The sequence below is a fragment of the Caretta caretta genome, chromosome 11, assembly GCF_965140235.1.
Source record: "Caretta caretta isolate rCarCar2 chromosome 11, rCarCar1.hap1, whole genome shotgun sequence".
NCBI classification, from domain to species: domain Eukaryota; kingdom Metazoa; phylum Chordata; order Testudines; family Cheloniidae; genus Caretta; species Caretta caretta.
In genome coordinates this window covers 56,382,016-56,400,011 of record NC_134216.1, presented here as the reverse complement: position 1 = coordinate 56,400,011, position 17,996 = coordinate 56,382,016, and the positions used below count along the sequence as shown (strand labels likewise).

Below are 17,996 nucleotides of genomic sequence, written 5' to 3'. Positions count from 1 at the left end.
AGACAAATGTCAAAAATCTCAATGTCAAAAATACTTTCGCTGTCAAAGTGAACTATATCAGTGGCATGTCTGAACAGAACAAAACAAAAAACCAAAAGGAAACCCATAAATGTGGCCATATGAGATTGGACTTTGATCCTTCGAGTTCAATATCCTGTCTAGGACAGGGGACAGTACCAGCTGCATCAGAAGAAGATGCAAGAAACCACATAGTGGGCAATTATGTTGCTCACTTTGGATTTGCTAGACAGCAAAGGAACCCACATTTCATCTGCAGAAAAGACCAGACCTCTTCAAGGAGGGTACTCCTTCATCTGGACCAGGAACACCTACAGTTAACAGCATCAGTAGAGATGTGTAGTTCAGCAAGGATTCTCCATTAGCCTTTGATACATTTTGGTATCTAGAGAGACCTCAAGCAGTAAATTAATTGACCTAGTCAAATTAATGTTTGACTGTGCCTAGTCAAATTGATGTTTCTGGTGGGAGGAAGATAGAAAACTCTCTGGGGCAAGGACTAAGTCTTTATTTGTTCAGTGCCGAGAATAATGGGGCCTTGACCCCTGGATGCTACCACAATACAAATCTAATATTAATTACAAAGTTCTGGTGATCTCACCTACAATAGAGTTTCTCCAAAATGGTTGATTGAAGTCCTACAATCAAGCACCATAAAACATGGGTAACAGTCCTAGTGGTGTTCTGTAGGAAGGCACATCAGACTTCGCATCTGAGTATCTTCAAATGCCAAGGTTTATTCAAATTGCACATTAGATAAGCCTGTGGGTCGCCTTTCTTGTTGCCATTAACTTTGAAAGGCAGTGTTAGGAATTTGTTCCCCTATCTATGCAAGAACCACATTGCTTTTGTCATGAGGAAAAGGTTATTTTTATAGCTCCAGAAACCTTTCTGTTCAAGATAAGTTCCTCTTTCTGCAATTCCAGGGAAATAGTTTTCTCATAATTTTGTTCTAAGCCTTGGTATTCCTTTAGAAGGTTCAAAACTTGTCTCTGTGAATATTAATACAGCTCTATAACTTTGAAACTATTAACAACAAAAAGATGACAACTTTGCATTATATTAATCATTAATCTTTTTTTTCTAGAATTACTTTGATGATTTGTGGGGAAAAATCATAATCTTCACAGCTTTTGGTATATAAGAGAACAAACTTATTTCTTGAAACTTTCTAGTGACCATAACTTTAACATGTTAAAGGGACATTGCCAACTTGAATTCATTTTTAAATGGATTAATTAAAAAAATCATGTTTCATATAGAGCACCTTTTAAAAGTATATCCTGAAATTAAAATAAAGAACCAATTAAAAAAATGTTATTTTTTTATTCCCCTCTTCCTAATTAAGTGTCAAGAACTTGCATGTTAAATACTGTTCTAAATAAGAGTGTTTTCCTCAGTTGGGGCCTTAATTAGAGCTGGCCTGAAAATGGAAATACCTTCCCATGTAAAATTTCAGTTCTGAAAAAATTTCATCTTGAACTGGGACAAAAAAAATCAAGAAAAATTATTTTTCAGGAGACCAAAACCAGAATGTTTTCAGCTTTTGGGCTGATGGGTCAGAAATTTAAGTGAAACTGACATCTTCCAGCCTGGCTTCTGGAGAGGAGAGGCAAAGAGCCAGAATATTCAGCCTCCCTGGCCTGGAGCTGGGGGGGGGTGGGGGGGGGAAGAAATTTTTATTTTTGCAAAAAGGGCATTTTCTGTCAAAATTATTCTGATGAAAAATTCTCGACCAGCAGAAGCCTTAATGTTTACTAAGTCCTTTTTAGCAAGAAAGACATGAACTCTGTAGAGGAGAAACAGTGGCACTGACTAAGACTAAAGTTTATTTAACTAAAAAAAAGGAAGAAAATATTTTCTCCTCATTAGCTATTTTTAGTTACAGACATCTTAGTTGTTACTTGTATCTATGGTAGGTAAAAAATTTGCAGACACAAATGTGATTTTCTGGTTGATAATGTTAACTTTTGAGAGAGGGCTTGGCATTTTCATAATATAAAAACTACAAAATGAAAAGGACCATTTCTTATATCCATGGGAGAAAATAATAGATGTTCTTATACTTCTAGTAATATATTTTGGTCCTTTACATATTGTATGTAGTCCCTTTCTTAATGTGTGGCTCAAGGCTCCTTCCTGGTACTTACTGCGTTGGTTCTCCATTCTCCTCATGTGGGTTGGGTCATGGTTCCTTTTTTTGTGTATGCCTGATCCATCCACTCAGGGTATTCCTCACTGTGCCCAAGACACAAGGGGTGTTTTCCCTTGGGAAAATAAATTATGCTACCACTGCTGGCAAGGCGTATACAGCCCAGTACATGAAAAACAATAAAGTACATTAATACAAACCCCAGCAAATGCATGACATACCCAAAAATAACAGTATAACAAAGGAGTGGCTTTACTGGGAACAGGAAAATAGGATCTGGGGAAGGAAAGGGTCAGGGTTAACTAATAAATCATTAACAAATCAACCTATTCTCCACCTCCCAATACTCACAACTCTTCCCAGCCCCCAGATCCACCCATTACCTTCCCAAGCAGATGGTATGCTGAGTTTGAGTCCTGAGATGAGTGCTGCAGCTCTGTGAATGTCGGCCGGATTAAACAGAAAGGGCCTCCTTACTATGTCTTCACCCCGGGTGGGGCAGGATCCTCTCCTAACTCCATGATCTGGAGTCTTTCATAGGTCTCAGCTGGCCCTCGCTAGTCAGTGTTGGATCAGACCATTGCCACTCTGGTTGCTGGTCTCTGCAGGGCTGGAACTGCCTGGCCCGTGCACTAGATCCCACAGCAGTTCAGGCTCCCTTTGTGGGGCATGGGAATTAATTGGAGAGTCCCTGAGCTGTTCTTTTTCTCTCAGTTCCCCCTCAAAGCACCAACTAAAACTAAAGCTAGTCTCTTTGGGTACATCTAGACTACAATTAAAAGCCCATGGCTAGTCCATGCCAGCTGACTTGGGCTCAGGCTAAGGGGCTGTTTAATTGCAGTGTAGATGTGCAGACTCGGTCAGGAGCCTGAGCTCTGGGGCCCTCCTGCTTGCGGGATCCCAGAACCCAGTCTCCTGCCCATCATTGGTTCAGCAAACTGCTTGTTCATATCATCCACTATAGAACCTCCATAGTAGCCTCAGCAGGAGCTTCTAGTTCATTCTGCTCGCAGCCCTGACTCCAAGCAAGCTGGGAAATAGTGTCAGAGAGCTTTGATACCCATTATTGTTGAAGATCCTAGGGTAGGACCCACTAGAGGCTCAGTCCGGAGTTCCAGGAGATTGTAAAGTCCAAGTGAGGGTTACATGTATTTTAAAAGTAGAGTTTAAAAGCAAGTAACAATCTCATGTGAAATATACCAGTGAAAATTTGTACTATTATTCTTTGTCAGAGTACATCTTAAAAACACAAAATTCATGGTAAAATAAGCAGAATTTGTGGTAGTTCCTTAGATTAACAATGTAATCTATTCATTTTTTAATTTTCTCAGGCACTCGAGGATTATCTGGAGCAGAATACTAGACAGATTGATGACATTGTTACCTTGGTGCGAGGAAAGCTGTCTAAGCAGAATCGAGTGACTCTTGGAGCACTTGTTGTGCTGGATGTTCATGCTAGGGATGTTCTTGCATCTCTAGTAAGCAAGAAAGTCAGTGATGAAAGTGACTTTGAATGGTTAAGTCAGCTTAGGTACTACTGGGAGGTAAGTAATGTCACTGAATCCTATCAGAAGAGAATTTCTGTTCACAGCTTTTCAATTTGTGTTTGCTTGCTGACACAGGTAATAGTTACACTAATATGAGAATTTTTGCTGATAACAAAATATATCTATCCAATCATTCTTCCGATTGCAAGATAAAATGGCCAGTAGCCATAAATATATGATTTTAATTAAAATTACTTTTTTCATCACTGTTGACTGTCAGTGCACTTGCTGAATCTGCAGGTTTAGAGATAAAAACTAATTTGGTCTAATAGTATAGTTGATTCCCTGACACTGCTGGCTAGGTAGAGAACTTTTTAGTGATCTTAAGTTTTGAGTTAAGGGCTTTAGTCTGACTTATCAAGATTTCTGTATTATGAGAATGCACATTACACTTCTTGGCAAAGGTCTAAATATTTGTCTCAGATGCCATGTTTTTAAACATTATATTTATCAGGAGGAGATGTTCCAATATAAGAGCAACTTGTAGCAGTAATTAGAGAAATCTGTTGGGAACAGTTGTTACCAGAAGACTAGAATCAGTATACTGGCCTTGTCCAGAAGATGTACTAAAGTATTTTTCGAAATGCCAGTTGGACTTGTAAACGTGGACTGTTTTGAGCTGCAGTAAGATGTATGAATGCACTGTACTGTTACAAATTAAGTCAATAATACTCTATAAGGATTGATGAGTTTTCATGGCTTTGAATTATTTAATAAATAAAGAGATCTCAGATAACTCATTTTGATCAAGTTTTTTAGGTAATGATGAGTCAGGGCATAAGAGAAAGGAGGTATACATTACCAAAGTGTGCTGAACCAATCCTTGCAGCAGATGACAGTCAGGTATAGTGCTGTCAGGTTGCTTATTTGCTTACAACTTGGCACTTTTATACCTAAGTTGTTTACAGTTTCATTCTCATTATTTCCTCTTTTTCACATACAGACATATCTTTTGTAGTATCTTTCCTAGTTTTCTGTTACATTTCATACATTTCCAGCTGCATAGTAAACATCTGTTTTAGCTCAAGCTCCTGTTTAGTTATGTTAGTACATTGCTAAAAACATTTATTTCTTGCAAAAATATTCCAAAGATTAGTACAACTTTTCTGATAAGTTTAGCAAGCTAGTATTTTTTTCCTTGTCTTAGCATGACCTCAGAGCATTATGGGACTCTGGCTGGCAGGCATGCTATAAGGACTTGTAGGTCAACAGTACTAATGCTGTTTCCACTGTTGGGATGATAAAATCATGTGCATTGCGAACGTTTATTGTTTCATTTTTAATTAGAGAAATTTGTATATAATAGAAAAAAAATCTGGCTGCATCTTATTTTTGTGTAGGTCATTTAACGTCTATCAGTTACCACTACTCACGTGAGTCATATTTGAGCTATTGTCCTAGAGCAGTTGTCAAACATTTTCATACTGTGGCATGTAACTGCAGATAGCTCTTATGGGTTCACCTCCTAAACATGACCCTATACTGTGGTAACTACATTGTTTGGTTTTATGAATAAGTAATATTATGGTAAAATTAAAGGGACATTGTGAAATAATTTATTTTAGTGCAGTTTTACATCTCCATATTTTGTATCTGTACTATTTATTTCTTCTCTCTAGCCGTGAAACTTTACATTTATTGATACTGAATCTCACCCATTGCCAATGGTTCTCACAGAAGTAATTTCTCCCAGGCATGTTTTATTTTTTGTTTTTGCTACCCTCCATTTTGGTATTCTCCAGAAGTTGGGCACTGCTGAATATATTTCAAAGAAACATCTGACAGAGACATAAGTGAAACAGGGTGCAGAGAAGGGCTGGTTTTGAGTTTAGTTAATTGAAAAACTGCTTAACATTCTGAGAACCCTGAACAATGGAAGAATCCTTATTGCATGAAAACTGACAGATACAACACAATTGTGATCAAAATAGCTTTGGGGACTACATAGATCTGCTCCTTAGCCAACATTTTGAGAACCACTTGTGCCCCTGTTGACCCATGTTGGCAACAGAGTGGGTGTCAAGGTTCTTTCCCCACTCTGAACTCTAGGGTACAGATGTGGGGACCTGCATGAAAACCCCCTAAGCTTATTTTTACCAGCTTAGGTTAAAACTTCCCCAAGGTACAAACTATTTTCCTTTTTCCCTTGGACTTTATTGCTGCCACCACCAAGCGTCTAACAGATATATAACCTGGAAAGAGCCCGCTTGGAAACATTTTTCCCCCCCAAATCCTCCCCAAACCCTACACCCCCTTTTCTGGGGAAGGCTTGATAAAAATCCTCACCAATTTGCATAGGTGAACACAGACCCAAACCCTTGGATCTTAAGAACAATGAAAAAAGCAATCAGATTCTTAAAAGAAGAATTTTAATAGAAGAAAAGTAAAAGAATCACCTCTGTAAAATCAGGACGGTAAATATCTTACAGGGTAATCAGATTCAAAACATAGAGAATCCCTCTAGGCAAAACCTTAAGTTACAAAAAGACACAAAAACAGGAATATCCATTCCATTCAGCACAGCTTATTTTCTCAGCTATTTAAACAAAACAGAATCTAACGCATATCTAGCTAGATTACTTACTAAGTTCTAAGACTCCATTCCTGTTCTGTCTCCGGCAAAAGCATCACACAGACAGACCCTTTGTTTCTCCCTCCCTCCAGCTTTGAAAGTATCTTGTCTCCACATTGGTCATTTTGGTCAGGTGCCAGTGAGGTTATCCTAACTTCTTAACTTTTTACAGGTGAAAGGGTTTTTCTTCTGGCCAGGAGGGATTTTAAAGGATTGTTTACCCTTCCCTTTATATTTATGACAGCGGGGTACACAATTAAAAGTCTGTGCCCACGGACATGCTTAGACATGCCCAGATAGGCATGTTCTCTTCTGATAGGCATCTTCACACTATTTTGCTGAAGAGGGACATGTGCAGTCTCTGCTGAAGGTTAAGAACTTGCTGGTTGTCATGATTATTGTAGGATGTGTGTATGTAAAATATTTTAAAAGTTATGTCACATGTAGAATATTATGTTCCAAAGCTGCTGGAAGTGAAACTGGTCACTTGAGGTGGCGTGGCTTTCAGTGCTAATGCAATCAAGTTTGAGAAAAATTGACCTCTTTTGACCCAGCCTAGCCAAATGTTGGCAATCTGGACAAAATGGTGGGTTGGGCCTTTACAAATCACAAAAGAGCCCAAGCAAAAGATCTTGAATAGGGAGACCATCGGGGTGAACTAAAGTTAACAAAATGCCATGGTTATGAAAAAAGACAAAAGGTATGGAACTGTATAATAGGAGAAAGGAGGGCACAAGATGGCATTCATTATGGAGACAACACTGTCAGTGTGTGTGTCTCATGAAAAGTGGATCCCAGCTCTCTTGATTGGACAAGCTTTATAGGGACCATTGGGTGAGAAATACCTTATTAGACAGGAAAGAAACTTGTTAATAAGTATAGGCTCTAGACTGTGTTTTATGTTTTCCTTTAATCTGTAACCATATGTTTCCAGTCCTTATACAGTAACTCCTCACTTAAGGTTGTCCTGGTTAACGTTGTTTCGTTGTTATGTTGCTGATCAATTAGAGAATGTGCTTGTTTAAAGTTGTGCAATGCTCCCTTATAACGTTGTTTGGCAGTCGTCTGCTTTGTCCACTGCTTGTAGAAAGAGCAGCCCGTTGGAGCTAGCTGGTGGGGGCTTGGAACCAGGGTGGACTGGCAGCCCCACTATCAGCTCCCTGCTCCCCTAAGTTCCCTGTGCGGCAGCCACCCGGCAGGCTATCAGTTACTGGCAGTTCAGCTGTCCTTCCCCTCACTTGCATGTGCTGCTCCTGCCCTCTGCCTTGGAGCTGCTCCCTGGAGCCTCCTGCTCGCTGTGCAGAGGGGTGGGGGGAAAGAGGGGTGCTAATATCAGGGTGTCCTCCTGCCCCCCGCTTACTGCATTACCATAGAGGAGGGGTGGGGGGACACGATGGGGCTCAGGACAGAGGGAGCTTGCTGGCAGCAGCTGGTGTCTCAACTTGCTGATCTACTTAAGAAGACCATGTTCTTAGGGTGGGGTCAGCATACTTAAAGGGGCAATGCACATCTTTCTCTCTCTCACACACAGGGTGTGTGTCTCTGTCTGCCATGCTGTCTCCCCTCCGTCCATTTGTGCTGCCTTGTAGAATGTGAGGCTACATTAACAACAACGGGTTAACCCTTGAGAGCTCAGCCGAGTGCGAGTTCATCATTTAGCAGTAAGGCATTCCCCGGGAAATATCCCATCCTCTTCCACCCTCTGACTTCACCACCTCAACCAAGCTTCACAATCATCATTGCTGTGTACAGTATTAAATTGTTTTTTTTAAACTTACTCTCTCTGTGTGTGTGTGTGTGTGTGTATATTCTTATGGGGAAATTGGATTCGCTTAACATTGTTTTGCTTAAAGTAGCATTTTTCAGGATTATAACTACAACGTTAAGCGAGGAGTTACTGTATTTGCTTCTGTTTGAATCTTTATCTTAAGCTTTGTCAGATAAACTTCTGTTTGGTTCTTCTATACACATGACTAAGTTCTCTGTGTTAAGGAGAGTGCTGAACTAAAGAGACTGGTGAACTGGGGGGCATGGATTCCATGGAGTCAGCAAATCTGTGTGCATTGTGGATGTCCAGAAGTTGTGGACCTGGACAGTCAAGTGCAACAAAGTGAAATGTACAGATAGGTTGGAGTGGCCTTTGCCTCAGGGCCAGAGCAGAGCTCTGGTAGCTAACTATCCCAATAGATTTAGCTACAGGTTGTCTCTGTTCTGGCCTAAGGACTTACTTAGGGAGCCTAAGGGCTTGGGGGGGGTGTGTGTGGAAATTGCTAGCCTGCAGCGGAAAAGAGCAGGGCTTGCAAAACCTGGAGTGGCAATGCTTGTGTTGCCAGCAGCTAGTAGTTTTGGACATGTTTTCCCTGGTGGGTACAGACACCCAAGGCTTCCTCATTCTGTAAACAGGAGGTGGTGATTCATCCTCTCTTCGTAGTTAACCCTGAAAGTGTCACACTACTGTCTGTCTTTAAATTTATTAATTAGAATTATTGTAGTACATAGATGCCCCAATCAATATCGGGCCTCCATGATGCCATTTGCTGTGTAAAGAAATAAGAGAAAATCACTGTCCCGAAGAGATTTTTGCTTAGAGGATCAAGAGATGAAAGCCTACTCATCTCATTTATATACCATAAGCCGTGTGATTTGCTCAGTAGTTGTTTCCAATAGCAGCATGCCAAGCTGCACGTTTAAAGAATAAGCCTGATTAGTTATATTTATTTTAGTTTCCTGTACTACATAAAATATATATTTTGTTCCCATAGGAAGGACATCTACAAACAAAGATGATCAATGCTGGTTTGAAATATGGGTATGAATATCTTGGCAATACCCCAAGATTGGTTATTACTCCACTTACAGACAGATGCTACAGGTAAAACCACAAATTAGTGAATGTGTTAGGGACATGAATTTATGTTACTGAACTAATTTAATTGAGTCCTCAGAATAGATGTCTGCCACAATGAAATGGATAATTCTACTTTATTACTTGTTTCTATTGTTCTTTTAGGCATGATGATATGGTATGCTTTTTGATTATTTATTAGATTAGGGTATGTGTTAATATTTTATTGTGATATAATTGACATTTTGGGAAAACTTAATTATCTATAGATTTCTGTTTTAAAGAACAGATGTGCTCACAAAAGTAACTATAAAAATGGCAGTTTCTCATTCAACATGTTTCCTTTATGGCTTCAGGTCATTTCTGCTTGGACATAGGTGCTCTGATACCACTGTGATGAGAGCCATATAAGTACTTAGATAGGGGTTTTACTGAACAAAAAATGTTTTTACTACTGTAAGTATTTCAGAGCAAATACCTGCTAAGGTGGAGTGTGTTAGATGCTGTTCTGCCTCATAAATCAAAAACAAAATCATATGCTAAATTTTGACTGAGGTGCTTTTTTTATTGGTGATGCAGCTGTCTTTTCGGACCCCAGTGTAGTTTAAAGTGTCACTAGTTTGAAATCCTATTTTAAATTGTAAACTGAACAAACGTGAGATTAAATCAATATTCTAATCCATTGGTGTAATTTATTACATCACTTTTCTGTCTGTAGCCCCAATTTATATTACAGGAGTGAGATTTTGGAAAGTGACTAGAAAGAAGCAGTATTTTGGACTCTGGGTAAATTACTTCATGTATGACTGACTAGTATTGGTGACTGCTGGTACTGTAGTAAAGAATATTTTGGGAGGAAATCCAGTAGAATTTGTTGAATATGGATATATAGACATTGAACAGCATTTTTTAAAGTTTCCTGTAAATGCTGGAATAGCTGGAAAAATGACATATGTTACCAATGCTAGTAAGGAAAATGGCACACTTTTATCAACCTTTTTTTTTTTTTTAATTTCAGAACCCTGTTTGGAGCACTTCACCTTCATCTAGGAGGTGCCCCTGAAGGTCCTGCTGGAACTGGAAAAACTGAAACTACGAAAGACTTAGCAAAGGCTGTAGCGAAGCAATGTGTGGTTTTCAATTGTTCTGATGGATTGGATTACCTTGCGTTAGGAAAATTCTTTAAGGTTTGGATTAATCATTAGGGCTGGATTTTCATTTACACTAAGGCCTCTTTATTTCACTCTGGCATGTGAAATGGCATAGAACATATATAACCTATACTAGGGTTATATAAATAAATCTATAAATATAAGAAACCTGTGGTTTCCAAAGTTCTCCCTGGCAAAAGTTCATCCAAATTTGTCTGAAACACTGGTTCTTGACTAGAATAATCTATCCATAATGAAAAAACAAAATGCTGTGTTTAAAATGTGAAAAGTAAAACATATTAAATTACAGAAAAATATTCAGAGAGGGTGAAATTTACCATAGCGTGTGCTGCAGAACCCCTGTGTTAGCATCTTTGGAAGATATTGCATATATTGGGAGGGGTTTCTGTCTTGGCTCCAAATAGGTCAGTAAAGAATGGATCATGGGGGAAAGGGCAAATAAATCCAGTTACACATATTCTGTAGCATGGCACCCCTGCATAGGTATGTAAAGGGATAGTGACATTTACTCTTGCTTCAAAAAAGTAATGGTTGCCAAGGAGGAGTGCATTGTTGCCAACCCACTAACTGAGGGCCTGGGAATGAATTTCAGCCCTGTAGTTTCTTGATTTGTCCATTTTACTCAGGTTTTATGAGAGAGAGTGTGAATGTCATCCAAAATTAATGACTTTTTCTTTCGGATCCTTGCTACTGTTATCCATATCTTAGTCATCTCAAAATTAGATTACTGAAATACACTCCAATCGACTGCAGACTGAAGCTGGTGCAGAATGCCACATCCCCCTTATTATATGAAGTATATCATCTGGACCACATTCCACCAGTATTCTGGGACCTGCATTAGCAGCTTATTGGTCTCCAGGTGGAGTTTAGGGTGTTTGGGGTTTTTTGACCTGCAAAACCCTGAATGGCCAGGGGGAATGGGACCTCTTTGATTGAGAGAATGCCTCTCTCTCCATGCCATGGTGCCAGCTGGAGTCAGTGGAGGCATTTGATTTGAAGCTCTCCTGTTAGAAATAAGAGGGTGTCTGCAGACATATTGTTGTCCATATAGGCTCATTGGAGTTGAAACTTGCTTCCTTGTCTGAAATAGTCAAAATGTGCTGACCTTCAGGATGTTTGGGTTAAATTGGGATATTATTTTATTTTGTTGTTTTGAGTTATTGGCTGATAAATTAATATATTTTACAGTGTAATGCTTCTAGAAAATGTTCCTATATGAGTTGTGAGTTTGGTTAGTTGCTAACATGCCCAAAGCTTGAGTATAGTCATCTTTTGTATATTAAATGTAAATACATATTTTTCATTATTCAGTTATCACTGTTACATTGAAAATAAATAATGAATATGAATTAATAGTTTGTCTGTTATACCCTTCCAGGGTTTGTTATCTTGTGGAGCCTGGGCTTGCTTTGATGAATTTAACAGAATTGATTTGGAAGTACTTTCTGTTGTTGCTCAACAAATTCTTACTATCCAGAGAGGTAATCTATTGCTTCAGTCACATCTTCTATGCTAAATATGAATAAAATAAAGAGTAAGAAAAAGTAGTATTTGACTAGTAACTACAATTACATTAATTTTCATTTGTCCATAGGTATCAATTCAGGGTCTGACTTACTAGTATTTGAAGGAACTGAACTGAAACTAAACCCCACGTGTGCTGTCTTTATAACCATGAATCCAGGTTATGCTGGGCGTTCAGAGCTTCCAGATAATCTTAAGGTACTGTAGAAAGTAGTTAGAATAACTATTACACTTTTAGTTTTATTAATTTTTGAAGTTAATACAGAAGAAATAATGCTCTCATCAAATACATACATTACTGAGAATATTTAATCAAATCAACCTCTACTGCTCTAAACTCAATATTCAAACCAATTATTATTATCTCCTCTCATGAAGAGGAACAAAAAAGAAAAATTAGCCTGAAGACATTAGAAATTATTGCCAATGTCAAGAGGTAGTTTTAAGAGAAGGATCTAACACGTACAGTTGGTAGAAAATGGGGGATCCATTTTCATGAATATTTTTGTGTTTTTGAGAAAAAAAGTTTTCTCTCGAAGCACAACAAAACATCAAAATCATGACATTTCAATGGAAAAGGATTTCAAGAATATTCTGCTTCAGGAGAGCCAAAATGAAATTTTTCAGCTTCCCAGCTGCCCTCTAGGAAAGTATCAATTTCACTTGTGAAATTCACCCCCAGCTCTGGAGACCTGGAGAGGGTTGCTGCCCATCCCCCAGAGCAAGTCAGGAGGCAGGGAAGCAGAGCTCCTGGCATTGTGCCTCTCCATGGCTGGGAGCAAGATGGGGGATAAGGAGACAGACTGCCCTGGTGCTGAGCCTCTCCATGGCCAGAACAAGGGGCCGGTGGAGAGGCAGAGTGCCCAGCACTGTGCCTCTTCCTCTATCGGAGCAGGGGGCTAGGGTGGGAGGTGGAGAGATCTGCGTGTGTTTTGACAAAAGTTTGTTGAATCGCTTATATATTTAGTGAAACATTTTCTTTTATTGAATTGGTGTTTTCTAATGCAATGATGTTTTGTCGTGAATTTTACAACTTGCTGTGCTAACAGCCCTTTAGAATACGAAACAGAATATTTAAAGGAAATTGCTGCATTTTTTTCTCAGCCCAGAATGCTGAAAGTTCAGAAAGTAAAAGGAACACTTCATATCTCATAAGTTGTGAAAAAATTTATAAATAATGAGTTTTAAATTGGTTATTGCTGTTGATTGTTACTTGTTGAAAGGTAACTTGATTTGTTGTACAGGAAGCCAGAGTGTTTGATGTGAGAAATTGCAAACCAGTTTCCATCCAGCTTTAATATCAAGTTAAGAATCAGAATTAATTGTACTGTTTACTATTTTTCAAATAGCTTGATTTCTAAACATAAACAGACATATTCTTACTTTGAATATGGATGCACAACTACCACTGAAGTCTGTGGGAGCCAGTTGTGAAACCCCCATTGAAGTCAAGGGGAGTTTTGCTGTTGACATCATTGGGGGTCAGTATTTCAGCCCAAGTGTTCTTCTCTGAAGCAAAAAGATATGAATGTTAAAGTAACAGAAAAATCTTATTGTGCATTTTACTGATGGTTTCACAAATAATGTCATTGTAACATGTCACATTCTAAAAGCTACGTAGGAAAGTGGAACTCCTCTATTGAGCCATCTTAAAATCTGGTGTTAGCAAGTACCCAGGTGATATATAGGTTAATACAAGAGGAGTTGAAGTGTCTCTCTGAGGATCAGAGCAATTCCTACAGGAACCCTAGGAACTGGCAAATCCAGGGAGAAAACTGAGGCTTATGTTTTGTTACTGTAATTTGAGTTACTGTTATATGCAGCGTTTGTAGATTCTTTTCAAAACAGGATAGGGCCTTTATATGGTTACATGAGGTGTTAGGATGGGATGAAAAAAAATGACCCTCTGTGCAGAAATGGAAAGTGAAAGATGTCCTGAAATGGCTGGCAGAACAGCAAAAACAGCAGTAAGTTCATGCTATATCAACAGGTCTTGATGCTATTTAGGAAGAAACAGCAATAATATCAGTAAACCCAGGCTACAGCCCAACTATGATTTCAGCAACAGTTCTGGCAACAGCTGCTTCAAAGCTTATTAAGCCACTTGCACCAAGATTTCAGTCATTCCTTCTGCAGCTTTGTGGTATTTTTTGTGCTTTTCTGGTTTATGTTGAATAAAAAAACCTTACAAAAATGAATTTTCACTCTGACATGAGGCATCTATAAATATTTATGGAAAGTAATAAAACATATAGTATAGTCATTGACTTCGGATCCGGAAAAAGAACAGGAGTACTTGTGGCACCTTAGAGACTAACAAATTTATTAGAGCATAAGCTTTTGTGGGCTACAATGAAATAATGAAAAATGGTATCATTTTAGGTATGTGTAAAAGAAGTTATACAAAGTATTGCGATACTGTATGTCACTGTGGCTGATGTGATTTTTAATGTTTATTTAATAGGCTCTCTTTAGAACAGTAGCTATGATGGTTCCTGATTATGCCATGATTGCAGAAATTGTCTTGTATTCTTGTGGTTTTGTTACTGCTCGACCTCTGTCAGTGAAAATTGTAGCTACATATCGTCTATGTTCAGAGCAATTGTCTTCCCAGCATCATTATGATTATGGAATGAGAGCTGTAAAGTCAGTGCTTACTGCAGCTGGTAACTTGAAGGTAAAAGATTTCTTGCATTTTCTTTGGTATCCAGTATTTTAATCAGAAAAGTTTGTTTCATGTTCATAGCAGAAGAATTTGTTCACACTGTTCCATACATTTTCAAATAGATATTTATGTTTTTTTCCATATGAGTCCTGTTAGTATCAGTCATATAAATAACTAAAACGCTGTGTGACTCTGAAAATTTAGGGGTGAGAGTGTATATTACAGGGCACAATTTAACTTGCTGTGAGCATTCCAGGGACTAATCACTTTTTGATGTCCATGTACAGCTCTCATAACTAATGAGAATTACATATTGATTGAAAGCAAAATACATTCCTGTGTTACTATAGTCAGGCTTTGTCTATGGCTATGCTAGCTGCTGTCCTTGCAAATTTCATGGACCTTTGTCCATGCACAATGAACTTGTCCCATGACAGCAATTCAAGGTGTACTAGCTCAGTCCACTTTTGGGTAGTTCTTTTACCTCCTGTGCATACAGGAGACTTTAACCAATCTTCCACTGACTTGGTGAGGTATTGGGGAGTGAGGCTTTATTCTATTCTATTCAATGCTATGTAGGTTCTTATCCTGCCCACTTCGCCGTAGTATCTGAGCACCTTCCAGTAGTGCATTAAGCAATGTGACTAACATCTACTACATGTGGGTTTGATCTCGCTCGCATCCTCATTCCAAGGGGAGAGCTGTGTGTGCAGTGTAGAGTTTTGTTCTTCTTTGAGTGCTTGCTTATCTCCATTCCACATTAGGCATGTGTGCGCTGCATGCACTGTTGCAGGAGATTTTTCCCTTAGTGCTCTCTGTTGGGCTGGCTCTAGCACCTTCTAGAGCCACATGCTCATGTGCCATTATAAAGAATGTCACCTGCCTTGCTCCCCCTCAGTTCCTTCTTACTGCCCGTGATGGTTGCTGGAACAACCCCTCTTGCTTTGGCCAGGCTTCTTCCCAGTGATTTTTGGACTCTGTTTCTTAGTTTTTGTTTTAAACATAGTTTTAGTATATATAGATATTGTAGTTAGTTGTAGTGTAAATAGTTATTGTATATAGTTAGTCCCTGTCGTTGAAGGACTCTCTTCACTCCAGGGGCCAGGTATGCCCCAGTCCCCAGCTTCAAACCTTGTGCCTTCTGTGGCAAACCTATGTCCGTGACCCACACGCCAGTTCCTTGAAGTGCTTGAGAGAAACTCGCGTGAGGGACAAGTGCCAGATCTGTCACAAGGACTTTAGACCCTACACTAAAATAGATAGAGAGTTATGGCTCGAGACTATCCTAATGAAGGCCGCTCTCAGACCAGCCTCAGAGCAAAGCCACTCTGATTCTGCACTGAGCACTTCAGCTTTGGTGTGAAGTGCTCCTCTGGCACCACCCTCTTCCCGGCCGCATTCACCATCTCCAGTGCCAAGGAAAAAGCACAAGAAGTAGTGCACAGACAGAGGGCGCTTGATGGTACAGCAAAAGGACAAGCATGGGAAAGGCAGCACAGTGCAACCCACTCCGGGCCACTCCACCACCCCTGGTCTCATGGTGGCACTGTTGAGTCCATCCAGAGCATGAGTTCGCTGCAGGACCCTCCGCTGACACCTGGAAGCCACCACGGTACCAGCGGCTTGACTGTCCCTTCGACCCCAGAGACCTTTGCAGTGGCCAGGGACTTACTGTCACTCCTAGTCTCCCCGAATCTGATGGGACAGCCACTGGCTCCAATGACAGAAACAGAAAGGAGCAGGGAATCTCAAGTTCTTTCCTGGCATCAGGTCCACTGGCACCTTCTAGAGCAAAGTGGCCCTGATTTCGTTGTTGTCATGATGGTCTCTGGTCCGCCCCCGGACCCTCGATACCATAGGGAGGCAGAGAGGGGTATTCCTCCATCGTGGTCAGCAGGGGAGGATTCCTTGTTGGAGTCAGAAGGGAATCCCTACATGCCACCTAAGGTTCCCAACCTACATGCCACCAGACTTCAGAGCAGTTCCACCTGCCAGCACCTGGCCAGCCTGGCAGTAGCCTATGCAGTGGTCATACTGCAACCTTTGGGGTTTTTCCCCCTTACCAGGTCCTCCCTCCCACCGCTCCTACTAGGTGGCTTTGGAGAAGCAGGCTACCGGTCCTTTCTGCTCGGCCCCAGATCCCAACTCCAGTACTGACATTCAGGATGTGGCTCCTTTGGATGTCATTGAGGCTGAGGAAGAGGAAGGAGCCCCTCCTCTGATGCAAGCCTCCTCCTTCTCCACAGATGAGGCCATCTCGGAACCAGTAGCTCACTTCCGCAGGGCATAACAGGACCTCCTGAAGCAGGTAGCAGCTAACCTAGGGCTGGAAATTGAGGAGCTTAAGGAAACCTCCCACAGCTTGATTGACATTCTGGCTTCAGCAACTCCCTCCAAAGTGGTCTTTCCCACTAATGACACTGTAATGGATCCAGTCAAGGCCCTCTGGCAAACTCCTTCCTTGCTCCCACCTCAAAGAGGGCAGAAAAAGCAATATTATGTGCCAGCAACTGGATTCAAGTACCTGTACTTGCACCCTCCCCCAGGGTCCCTCATTGTGTCGGCAGCGAAAGAGTAGGACAGGCAGGGCTAGATGAGCGCTACCCCCAAACAAAAAGACACAAAAAAAACTGGGAGAAAGGTTTATTCAATGGGTAACCTTCAACTGTGTATCTCCAACCAATAAGCTTTGCTGGGGAGATATGATTGCAATCTATGGGATTCCTTGGCCTAGTTCAAAGACTCTTTGCCTCAAGATTCAAGGCAGGAATTTTCTGCCCTGTTGGAGGCGGGTAAGAATGTGGCAAGGGCCTTTCTACAGATGGCTCTGGATGCAGAAGATGTGGTAGCGGGGACAATGGTCTCTGCTGTAACCATGAGGTGTTGTTCTTGGCTCCAGTCCTTGGGACTTCCTTCTGAGGTTCAACAGTCCATTCAGGACCCCCCCTTTGAAGGCTCCTCACTATTTTCGGAGCAGACAGACACAAGGCTTCATGGCCTCAAGGACTCCAGAGCCACGCTCAGGTCACTAGGCCTCTACGCTCCCTCTGCTTCCAGGAAGCACTTCAGGCCTCAACAGCAACCACATTTCTTGGCACCATCTTTAAGACAGCCCTACAAAAGAAAAGGGAGAGGTTATAAGTGGAGCCAACCACTCCCATCCACTTCAACCTCCCAGCTGGAGTCTCAGAAGTGCTCTAGGGAGCCCAAGCAGGCCTTTTGAAGGTACCCAAAGGTGCTATACCAGTTCCCACTTCAGATCCTGCCTCCTCTTTATTTTTGGACTGTCTGTCCCATTTCAGCCTGACATGGTCCCATATAACATCGGACCGCTGGGTACTAAATACAGTAAGAATGGGCTACACCTTTCCTCCTACCCCCCATCCCCGTCCTTCTTCAGGGACCCTTCTCACGAGCAATTCCTCTTCCAGGAGGTGCAATCCCTCCTACGCATGGGGGCTGAGGAGGGGGTTCCTCAAGACTTGAGATAGAAGGGGT

General features: G+C 40.8%; 1 protein-coding gene across 5 annotated transcripts in view; it reads left to right on the top strand.

Moving 5' to 3' along the window:
• Positions 1 to 17,996, top strand: part of DNAH7 (dynein axonemal heavy chain 7) — a 285,097-nt gene that overhangs the window by 100,700 nt on the left and 166,401 nt on the right. For 3 of the 5 annotated variants that reach the window (XM_075118029.1, XM_048868444.2, XM_075118031.1), the window contains 6 exons: positions 3,502 to 3,714; positions 9,052 to 9,161; positions 10,153 to 10,321; positions 11,688 to 11,790; positions 11,904 to 12,031; positions 14,298 to 14,510. In XM_075118029.1, the coding sequence (XP_074974130.1) occupies positions 3,502 to 3,714; positions 9,052 to 9,161; positions 10,153 to 10,321; positions 11,688 to 11,790; positions 11,904 to 12,031; positions 14,298 to 14,510 (936 nt within the window). The remainder of the gene's footprint in view (positions 1 to 3,501; positions 3,715 to 9,051; positions 9,162 to 10,152; positions 10,322 to 11,687; positions 11,791 to 11,903; positions 12,032 to 14,297; positions 14,511 to 17,996) is intronic. The other 2 variants (XM_048868445.2, XM_075118030.1) reach the window with 1 other exon arrangement.